We start from the raw sequence: 12239 nt of genomic DNA on the forward strand, positions 1-12239 counted from the left end.
AGGGAGAAAATTTGTGTGTATGTGTATTGGTGTCAAATTTGTTTAATTTCTTTATTTTCTGTTCTGAGATATTAAACAATATCTTAGAATGAGTAAATTTAGTTAAGAAACTAAATTTGGCACAGTAGCTTTGTATAAAGGGGCATTAATGCTATTAAATTTTGGTTCTTAATTAAAGGTAGACAGGATGGAGACATAGAAGAAGTCATGTGTCATATCTCCAGTGTGGTTGGACTTAACTATTTTACTCATTATTAACATTTACAATTTTTTATAAAACCTGTCTCTACCCTCAAAATTAAGCATTTTGTCATTTTATAATAGTACAGTAAAACCCGTTAATAAAGAGGTGGCCAACAGTTTTTGCCCCGGGCCGAATTGGAAAACTTTTTCATGGGCCGAACCAGAGGCTGCCCTAGGAAGATTTTGAGGTGGTGTGAGATCTCATTGTGATGTCACCCCGTAGAGACTAAATTGTACATAGAGATTACAGATACAGTAATACAGTAGAACCTCGAAAACTTGGCTCTCGATAACCCGGCACTCCGGATAACTCGGCCACACCCTGGCAGGGCAAGATAATCCTTAGTTAATTAATTTTCATTATAGACAGCTTTATAAAAGTATAAAAGCTCTCATAAAGTATTTTTCTGAGGTCTGTCTTATCAGGTAAATTGCTGTACATAGTGTATTCATTAATTTTCATTTTCATGCAGTAAAGGCTCTATGCCTTCATAAAGTACGTAGTTTTCCTTTGTTTAAGGATATTTGGGCAGTTTATTCTCTGTTATATTCTCAAGTAAACAATACATACAAGTACAGTACAGTATTTTCTGAGGAAACACTCGTACTTATTTTTTTTAACCCCATTCCCGATAACCCGGCATTTTCACAAACTCGGCCACCCTTCGGTTTACATTAGGCCGAGTTTTCGAGGTTCTACTGTACCCCGAACTTATGCGATAGGTGGGACCGAGCGATAACCGCGTAAGTCGAATTCGCGTAAGTCGGGGTATAATTTCGCATATAAATACATACAAATAATTTTTAATTGGGACCGGAGACTAAAAAAAGCAATAATTTAGAAAAAAATGATTAATAAAATCTTAGGTAATGTTATGTTTATTGTCTCGAGGTTACAACTAAAGTGAGCGCTCAGGTACCGTTCCCGTGATGCATCAGCAACGATCGCCACCTGGCGGACTCACTAATATTTTACATTTTAACATTTTAATACAATACATATTACATCTCCCTTTCTTACACAAAGTCTTTGAAACGCGATGGCCTACGGATCACCCGGCCTGATCGAGTTGTCAAGTCTGTAGCCTCATTGCCGCTCACCTCCTGATTTTCCAACTGCTCATTCTCTGTGTCCTTTTCCTCACTACCACTATCCATGTTTTCTCCTTGTTCACTGGCCTGTTCTTCCTCACTTGGTTGATCCAACAATTCGCCTGAATGATTCTGTATGTTTCTAAATCTATTCACATCGAACTTCCTTAAAAATCTTCGGTTACGAATGAAGTATTTACTGTCTTTGTCTATGCGCACAATATAAGATCTTGGTCGATATCTGTCTATTTCTATTATTTCACCAGGCTCCCAGTTTCTTTTATCAATTTGGATCATCACTCGGTCATGTGGATTCAATGCTGTTAGGTCTCTAGCATTTCTGTCGAAATAGTGTTTCTGTATTTGTTGTCTTTGCAAATGGTTTTTTCTAAATTTGTCTACAACTATTCTGGGTTTCAAGAGATTATTCCTTGTGGGCACTTGCCCTCGCAACCTACGACCATAAAGAAGTTGTGCTGGGGATGGAATACCTCGACCTAAAGGTGTATTTCTGTATTCCAACAAGGTCAGATAAATGTCCTTTGAGTCATAGACTGCTTTCTTAAGTAATTTTTTGATAGTCTGCACATGCCGTTCAATAAAACCATTAGACTGAGGGTTTCGTGGAGAGCTTGTCTTATGTGTTATTTCCCAGTGTTCTAGAAATTGTTGAAAATGTTTGTTTACAAACTGGGTATCATTACCTGAGTATATAATTTCTGGCTTGCCATGTCTGGAAAATATCGATTTCATAGCTTCAACTATTCTGGAATGAGTGGTGTTCTGATTCATACAATAAACTTCTGGGAATCGTGAAAATGTATCTACTACTAGTAGATAGTCTTTACCAAATAAATGACAGATATCAGTTGTGACAATTTCCCACGGTCTTGTGGACAGTTCTCTGTTAATAAGCGTTTCTTTCGGATTTGAATTTTGATACTTTAGACATGCTGGACAGTTCCTGACAACATCAATTATTTCTTTTTCCATGAACGGCCAAAAGACATGTTCTTTTGCTCTCCATAATGTTTTACTGATTCCCATGTGATTATAATGTAGTCTATCAATTGTCTCTGCTCTCATGCTCTTGGGAATAACTATTTGTTCACCTTTACATACTATGCCTCTCACCTCACTCAGGTCTTCACGAAACTTCCAATATGGTTTGACTAGTGGATCTATCATGTTTTTCTGTTCTGGCCAACCTTCCTTTATTATATTAATCAGTGACTGTAACTCTTTATCTCTTTTTGTTTCATGCCGAAGTTTTTCAAATTTCTTTGGAGTAATGCTACAGTAATTGATAAGGTTAACTTGAGCTTCAACATCAGATTCCATCACATCAAAATTCTTGTCCACATAGCTAGCTCGAGAAAGGGCATCAGCCAACACAAGTTGTGATCCTGGTCTGTATTTTACTCTAAAGTTATAATTTTGTAAGGTTATCCTTAATCTCTGAAGGCGTAGTGGACATTTATTTAGTGGCTTTTGAAAAATTGCCTCTAACGGTTTATGGTCACTCTCAACTATAATTTCACGACCATACACATACTGGTGAAAACGCTGGCAGCCAAACACTATTGCCAGTGCTTCTTTTTCAATTTGCGCATAATTTTTCTGGGTCTCTGTGAGTGTCTTTGATGCATAAGCCACCGGAGCACCTTCCTGAAGTAGTACAGCTCCCATTCCATCTTTTGAACTATCCACTGAGAGTACTAGTGGTTTATCTTTATCATAAAATTGTAAGACTGGGGTGCTGCTCAAAAGATTCTTTAGCTTCAAAAATTCCTTATCATGTTGCTCAGTCCATTGCCACAAACAATCCTGTTTCAGTAAAGTCCTTAATTTTGCAGTATGACTAGCTAAATTCGGTATAAATTTTGCCACATAAGTTATCATGCCCATGAATCGATTAAGTTCTTTTAAACCTGTTGGCTTTGGGATGCGTTTGATTGCTTCGACTTTATCTGGATCAATTCTAATACCATCTTCTGACAAGATGTGTCCCACATATTTGACTTCCTTTAGTTTAAATTTGCACTTATCCTTATTGAACCTAATCCCCTTTTCTTCAGCTGTCTTCAGAACCAATTCTAAGATTCTATCATGTTCTTCTGAGTCCTTTGCATGAATGATAAGATCATCAATGTAAATCTTGACTCCTTCGATATGAGCAAAAATTTCTGTAAACGTTTTGTGAAAGATCTCAGGAGCATTAGTCAATCCAAAGGGTAGTCGCAGAAATCTATATCTCCCAAAAGGTGTACTAAAGGTTGTTAATTTTGATGAGCTATCTGCCAGTTCAATCTGCCAAAATCCCTTGTTTGCATCTAGGATAGAGAAAAATTTGGAACCTGCCATATCCCTTGTGATTTCCTCAAAGGTCGGTATTTCAAAATGTTCTCTCATTATTGAGTGATTCAAATTCTGTGGATCTAAACATATTCTCAGGGATCCATCAGGTTTGCGAACTAGAACAATTGGGTTTACAAACTCGGTCGGTTCATCTATGCTGCATATGATTCCATCATTTATCATTCTCGTTAATTCTTTCTTTAATGGATTCATTAAGTTAAATGGTACTCGACGTGTAGGAACTACCACAGCCTTGTAGTCATCCTTTAATTTAAATTCACAGGGTTTTATTTTGATCCTGCCTATGCCTTCAAATACATTCCTGTATTTAGTAAAATAGTCACTTTCCATTTTTATTTCTAAGATATTTCGATTTCTCTGTAGTAAATTTAGTTTCTGAATACTCTCGAGTCCTAAAATAGGTGCTGCTTGGTCAGTTGTCTTGACTATTATAAAATTCAAAAGTTCCTTAACTTTATCCTTAGTTCGTACTGTTAAATCACACGCTCCTAGCACATTTAATCTATTTCCACCGTAATTCAAAATTGTGATATTCGTTTTCTTTAGCAGTCTTCTTAGATTAAGAGTCTCAAAAATGTATGCAGGGATTACATTAACGTGTGCACCAGTATCTATCTTAAAACTAACAGTTTTATGACAATCTAAAATTCTTAAAGTCTCTGACCAGTCTAGTTCAAGATTCTTACCTCTGCTTTCCAGTGACGCCAATACATAGTCGTTTGTACTCTCTGGCGCCATTTCCAGTACATTTATCATGTTATTTCGACACACTTTCGCAAAATGATTGTATTCCTTGCATTTATTACACTGTTTGCCCATTGCCGGACAGTTCGGTTGATTATGTCTGTAACCACATCTCCCGCAATTCCGTTGTCTTCCTTGGAACTTATTTTCCGGTCTTTGATATGCACGACGATTGTTCTGTGTTCGATGGTTCTTTGTTTCTGCACGCGACCTATTTTCCTGATCACGTGACTCATTGAGACGTTCTCTTGATTTTCCTTTTATCACGTTGACTTCTATATTCTTTGGTTGATTCGACAAGAGTTTAATGTGACTCTCTGTCTGTTCGGCGGCTCTGCATATGTCGATTGCCTTTGTTAATGATAGCTCCGTTTCTCGCAGTAGACGTTCCTTTACCTTCTGATCACGAATACCACTCACAATTCTATCTCTTAATAATCGATCTCGTAAATTCCCAAATTCACAATTTATCGATAGCTTACGTAAGTCTGCTAAAAAATCGTCAAAGGCTTCGCTCAGTCCTTGCACACGAGTGTTGAACTTGTGACTCTCAACACTTTGGTTGCTTTTCGGAATAAAATACAACTCGAGTTTTTCTAGAATTACATTCGGCTGTTTCGCTTCTTCCTCACTAAGTTCTAATGTTTCAAAAATTTCTAGTGCTTCTTCTCCTAAACAATGGAGCAAGATGGCGGCTTGAGTTTCATTGTTCTTCGTCGTGAGTTCGGTCGCCGTCGAATAAAGTAGGTAACTTTTCTTAAATTTCTTCCAATTCGTTCCTAAGTCACCTTCTACCAACATTGGTTTTGGAGGAGGAAGATTTTGAAACGTGGACATGTTGAATCCAGTACGGGAGAATCTTTCGTCTTTCTCTAAACGTTTGTCGACTGCGCCATGTTATGTTTATTGTCTCGAGGTTACAACCAAAGTGAGCGCTCAGGTACCGTTCCCGTGATGCATCAGCAACGATCGCCACCTGGCAGACTCACTAATATTTTACATTTTAACATTTTAATACAATACATATTACAGATAATACATACGTATAACATATTATATTATTATACAATTTTTCACAATTACTTGATTATCACACCATAATTTTAACATTGTTTCCATCTCAGCTATAATACCGTGACATTTACGAATGATGCCTGAATTTAAAGATTGAGCATTTTTCGCAGCTTCGAGAATTTTTCTTTACCTTTTATAATTGATTCCGGTAGATCAAACTTCTTTGCCAATTCACAAATTTTCATTTTTGTATCGAAGTCTTTAATAATGTTAACTTTACATTCCAAAGATAAAGTTTTTATTTTCTTCTTTGATGCAGAAGAATCAGTTCTACTTCATTTGGATGACATAGTAGAGACTCTCAAGTCTCCGTAGATAAAACAAACACAGAAATAAATAACACAAAATAAATTGTAGCTATGTGTCGATTCCACGCGACATGTCTGAACATGTAAGCTGAACGATAGTGTGGGGGGGAGTGGGTAATCAAGAGTTGCATGGCACTCAAACAAAAGACGAATCGGCGAGATTTGAAAATCGCGTAACTCCGGGTTCGTGTAAGTCGAGGTATTACTGTACATTTATCATATTATCATGCTTTACCAACATTCTACGCTGTACTTAAGAGATTTGTAATGGAGAGTTTACTCTAAATGCACAGTGAGTTGTTGACCTGTTTTTTTAGGCATCAGAATTTTTCATCAAACTATTTGGACTTCAATAGCTAATGTTGAAAGATTAATCATAGGCTGCATAAATTTATTAGACAGGCTGTATGTTGGCTATGCCTACGTTAATATGTTCTCACCTGAGATGTTAGAATATGAAGGGGAGCACAATTTAGTTCAACCACTTTGAAGCTTAAATTAATAACTCCAGTGTTAAACCATCTGACTTCAATTTAAAAATCACAGAAGTTATTAGGCTTCAAACAGGGTGAACATAATCGTGCACTACACAAACAGAACATCCATACATACAGAAAAAAACATATCTTTTGCATATCTCGACATCATAAGGTGTCCTGAGTCCAAAAACGTAAAAATTTGGAAAGGGTCATTTTTTGACTGATCACTATACTTTCCCTCTGTTATATATAACAACCAGGAAAGTAAAAATTATCAAATACATATTTATATTTTGACTGAGTAATTAGTTAGAGGAATGTTTTAGCTTTGGAATAAAAATGTTTCTATGTTCTATCTTTATTAGAACTCTATTTATTGAATCTCTTATTCTGTGGTCACATGATGACTTCAGAATTCCTGGGCCTGTTTTGGTAACAAGTCCACCCCTGGTTGGAGTTGAGAGTTGGAGTCGGTAGATTTTTATACGACTCCACAGCCCTGATTCCAACAATCAAGGAACAATTTTGTGACTGAAATCCTGCATCTTCCAGGACAACTCTGCAATCAAGGAACAATTTTGTGACTGAAATCCTGCATCTTCCAGGACAACTTTGTCACCATACCAAGACAGTGAATAAAGTATTGTGTATCCCTTCTCTACAGTTTATTAGCATTATTTTCACTTAAACGAATACAAAAATTGCTTATTAGGTAAAAAAGTTCCTACAAGTGAACCAGGGCCCATATTCTGGTCACTTATCTCTTGTCTCCTCTTTCAATGACGAATGATGTGAAAATGAGAGATGAATTTCGTCTCTCAGAAATAGTGCTGATTCTGGTTACTTTTAACATTCTTGTCTTTGTTGATGACGTCACAATAATTCTAGGTTGATTATACATGTTTGGGTTATCTGTGTGCGCAACATGGTATAGAATTTTAACCAGTGAAATTGTAAAATTTTCGAAAATGCAGAATATGTAATCATAGATCATGTGGCAAGGAAAGCATGTGTTCAAATAAAGCATGTAATTTTGACGAATGTATGCTTTTTGCTTTATAATGTTTTTACAGATTATAATGTCAATTTGTCCCTTAACAAATAAAAATTTTAATAATCTAAGTTGGAAAAGTGCATGTACTTAGATATTTTTCAAAATATTACCATCTAATTTCTCTTTAACTATCTAAGTAAGATTAACATCATATTCGATAGTTCAGTAATTGATGTAGGATAATTAAAAAAAAAAATCAGTGGTGTTTCTGAGTGAAAGAAATCAGAAGCATTTTCTTTCTCAAAATATTCTTTCCTGAGATAGAGAATGTTCTCTAATACAATTGTACAGTGTGAGTAGCATCCAGTCGTCCATATTGGATATAACAAAAGACTGGTCGAAAGACAAATCTGCTCATCTTGGACAAACGAGAGAATTGTCAAGAGAAAAAGTTGTCCATCGTCCAAAAGAATCATGTTTGGAGAGACGCGGTGATCTCTTGAAACGTAAACAAATGATTAGCCAATCAGCAAGCAGCTTGTGAGAGATGAGAGAGAATAACCAGAATACAGTCCCTGATTGGATACCTAAGCTAGTCAGGTGACAGCCCCGGTCTCAACCCTGTTGAGAACTGCTGGCATATTATAGGCAAAAAGTAGTAGAGAAGAGGTCTGAAAATAAACATCAACTGCAGGAGTGCATTAGAAGAGTTTGGTATCAAACTTGGTATAAAATATGTTAAGAAACTCATCCATTCTATAACAGAATTTTGCAAAGTTGTTATTGTGGCTTGAGGTAACCCTACAAAGTGTTATGATCCCATTCAATGAGAAATAACTCTTCATGTTACGTTTTTTAGGCCTAATTGTATACAACGTGTAACAGTGATTATTAATGGTATTGGCAAGTCTTCGATGCAAAATAACATATGCAGTATAGAGAAGAAAACAAGAATAAAATAAAAGGAAGCAATTTATTACATATAATACTACATTGAACTAAACTACAATGCAAATTGTAATGATAACACTTCAATAGAAATGCAAATTAGAATATTTAACACTTTTTGATATACAGTATATCATAGGTGATACAATTTCCAAGGCAGCTATTGTCTACATAGAGACTCATTTATTGTAATCACAGATATGGATATTATTAAATTTTGGTATCATTAAATGAATAAGTTACAAAAGTACAAGTTAAAATATGATTATAAAACTTTGCTTATTGTTATTGTATTTGGGTAAATAGGCATTTTTAAGCTCTATATGTTATTGGCCTTAATAATGTGGCTAATAATATGCACTTTTTATCAACTTCCTGTGATTTAAGCTTCAAACATTGTTTCAATTGTTATTTGTTTCAGTAGTTTACAATATAGATATTTCTTGTATAACATAGCATTCCTACAACACAGTTTTGCTCTAATACTGTTGGAGAATTGGAGTCATCTTCGTACAAAATATCACAATTTTTGAGTACAAATACCATCATTCGATATTTTTTTTTAATTAAGCAAGCATGCATATTGTCATGTTTGAAAATTTCAATATTCCAAAATCCATGGACAATGTTTTGTGCCTTTTGCCAGGTTTTCTTTAGTGAGAACTGATTGTACAATTTTTCTTCTTCCTTGTCTTAGCTTCCTATCCTAGCTTTCCTGTAATCCAGGTATTGCTGTTGTCAGTGATAGTGTTCTAAATGAACCCAAAAGACTGTCATCATGCTTTGTTTTATAGATTAAGAATTTAATCTTTTATATAGTAACTTTTAATTTAAAGTTAGGCAAATGCAAGCAAATAAGCAAATGAAAATATCAGATTTTATGAAAAAACATGTGAAAAATAAAGTTGCTGATAATTGAGATTAAGGTCAACAGGAAAGCTCAGATGATATGTTGCCAAAAAGAAAACATCCTTGTTTAATAATGTTTAGCAGTGAAGAAAAAATTCATTTCAATGTGCAATACTTTTGATTATAATTATTAAAGCAATCAATAATTAACTAACAAACATATTTCTTTTAATCATGAAAAAGATTAGTATACTTTTGCTAACTTTTGGAACCTAACCCTATGTTTTGTACTAGTTCTTTGTTTCGTATGGCATGGATTTGCATAACACTGCACTTTTTTAAAACCGTAACTAGCATGTTATATGGGAGATTCCTGTACTTTAAATTGCTGACATTTTTTACTATAATTATACAGTAGCTGTTGTGAAAAGTGCAAGCAAACAATACGGATAAGTTATACATTATGTAATTTAATTAATCAATCATACTATATTAAAAAGAAAATCACTACAATTTTTATTTTAACATACTACATTAAAATAAAATCATACTAAGATTTTATTTTCATTAGTAAAAACATTAAGACTGCTATTTAATAATAGACAGATAAAATCTTTATTTGTTCATAAAGACAAAAGGATTTCTGCTCCATCCCTGAGTCCCATACCAAGCTTTTGATGTTTCTAATTCTACACACATATGTATATAAATCATTAATATTTGAGAAAGAAGAGAATGCAAGTAAATAAATATATTTTTATTTTAAGGTGATGGAGGAAATGATGTAAGCATGATTCAAGCAGCTGACGCTGGAATCGGAATAGTCGGAAAAGAAGGAAAACAAGCATCTCTTGCAGCCGACTTTTCTATAACTCAGTTCAGCCACATATCCAGACTTTTTCTTGTGCATGGACGTTTGAGGTAAAATATTTTTTACCCAAATCTAACATACATATATTATGTAAAGTTTAAGCAGAATTAAATATATAGAAAAAGTAAGTTTGATTTATCTAAAGCTAAACAATAACCAAATCTCTTTAATCATAATTCAATAAATAGTTTAATTATTAAAATAATTTAGTAGTAGTAACAGAAATTTTAAGATATACGGCCATTCTTACTTGTTAATAATTTGATGTAACTTAATTTATATCCTAATTTCTAAATTTTTAATCAACTAGCAGATATATTAACGTTCCAAATTGTGGATTCAAGCAGCAAAGTCTAGAGCTTAAATAATTGTTTTATTAATCAATGCAATATTTGTATTGATGTTGGTGTAAGATTATCCTATAGTCTAAATGAACAACCTTTTTTAATAGCTATAAACGTTCTGCAGCCCTCAGCCAATTTGTGATTCATCGTGGATTGATTATCTCAATTATGCAAGCAATTTTCTCATCCATTTTTTATTTCTCATCAATTGCTCTATATCAAGGATTTTTAATGGTTGGGTAAGTATATACTGATGATTATTGTTATTACTACTGTCATCAGGATTAAATTATAAATTTATTATAATTTTATAGCATGACTATTCTGTAATCAAAAATGTGGAATTCAAAGTTAAGTTTAAAAAAAATGACATGTTAAAATTAATTTTATTGACTTCAAAATGTATTTTTTAATCTCTTTGTTCCTGTTCTATTTTAATTAAAAAGTTGTATTCAATAGATTCTTTGAGATTACTTTCATATAATCTTGTATATTGGAAAATTTTGAATATGTTAAGCCAGTTTATTACTCTGACATATGATTCAGTTTTAATATTAATAAATACATAAAACAAACAAATTAAATTTCAATATGTTTAAAATCATTATTAAGCCAATTTATTGAGTGTTACACATTGTCAAGCCATTGAATTTGTTATATATTTGTGTATATTATTATTGTATGCATCATTACTATCAACATTCTGTTTGTCATCTTAAATTGACAAAGAATAGTACAACAAATTTTTTATTCAAAGAATATGGTAGACCCTTAGATAATTCTGGGCTCCAGCAATAACCTAGAAGGAAAGATACCAAACTATTAAGTGGTTTAAAGAAATAAGTTGATTGTAGTGTGTTTTCCCATGGAATCTCACAATAGTTCTAATTATGTATATTGAAATTTTTAAAATACAGTAATACCTTGACTTACGCTACCCCAACTTACGCGAACCCAAAGTTGCGCGATTTTCAAATCTTGTCGATTCGTCTTTTGTTTTAGCGCCATGCAACTCTTGATTACTCACTCCCCCCCACACTATTGTTCAGCTTACATGTTCGGATATGTCACGCGGAATCGACACATAGCTACAATTTATTTTGCGTTATTTATTTCTGTGTTTGTTATATCTATGGAGACTTGAGAGACTCTATGTGGTGATTTCTTGTAACTGTGAACAAATCAAAAGACAAGAACATTTATTAGCTTACATACATCTGACTTGGATTTTACACAAATTGCAAAATTATACCCCGACTTATTCGGTTATCGCTCGGTCCCACCTATCGCGTAAGTTTGGGGTATTACTGTATTGTGTTTAATTACTCTTTAATTAAAATAAATAAGTTTTGCACAAAGCAGAAAACAATATAAAAAGAAATTTATTTTAATCTTATTCAGAAGACACATCTTACAAGATTTATTACCAATATTGGATATTTTATTTAACTCCAGTTTTTTCAAATAAAAAGTAACTATTTAATATATTGATATATATTGTGTGCATATTTATATGAAAAATACATATTATAGCTTCAAAAATCTTGGCTGGAAGCTATCTAACTAACTCTGGAGTATTCAAAGTATATAAAAAGATCCTGTTACATTCATATGGCTTTATACCCTTCGTTTATTAGCAGACTTGTGCATCACAACAGTGTAACCAAGATTCATGAAAATGTGCTGTGTGATGTAATAAGTTTGAATTTTACAGATATTTGAGATAAATCTGGTGGCTTTTACAAATGTTGTTAATTTTTTTTATGTAAAATTAACATCACATATGATAAAACTACATGGTAATGTTAGTACTTACAGACATCTTAACTATGGTAATCTTTTATCTGCAGCTATGAAGATTTTTTAATTCTGCCAAAATTAACAAAGATATTAGCTTCTAGTGGATTTATTTTA

General features: G+C 33.4%; 2 protein-coding genes across 3 annotated transcripts in view; one reads left to right on the plus strand and one right to left on the minus strand.

Annotated features, from left to right (window-relative positions):
- Nucleotides 1–12239, plus strand: part of LOC111629446 (probable phospholipid-transporting ATPase IIA) — a 139931-nt gene that overhangs the window by 123908 nt on the left and 3784 nt on the right. For both annotated transcript variants that reach the window (XM_023373349.1, XM_023373348.1), the window contains exons 22-23: nucleotides 9878–10031; nucleotides 10433–10564. In XM_023373349.1, the coding sequence (XP_023229117.1) occupies nucleotides 9878–10031; nucleotides 10433–10564 (286 nt within the window). The remainder of the gene's footprint in view (nucleotides 1–9877; nucleotides 10032–10432; nucleotides 10565–12239) is intronic.
- On the minus strand, nucleotides 1114–5465 carry LOC111629445 (uncharacterized protein K02A2.6-like). Its single transcript, XM_023373347.1, has one exon. The coding sequence runs from the start codon at nucleotides 5293–5295 to the stop codon at nucleotides 1261–1263; it is 4035 nt and encodes a 1344-aa protein (XP_023229115.1). The 5' UTR covers nucleotides 5296–5465; the 3' UTR covers nucleotides 1114–1260.

Source organism: Centruroides sculpturatus, unplaced genomic scaffold (assembly GCF_000671375.1).
Source record: "Centruroides sculpturatus isolate CEXI.00-Female unplaced genomic scaffold, Cexi_2.0 scaffold85, whole genome shotgun sequence".
NCBI lineage: Eukaryota > Metazoa > Arthropoda > Arachnida > Scorpiones > Buthidae > Centruroides > Centruroides sculpturatus.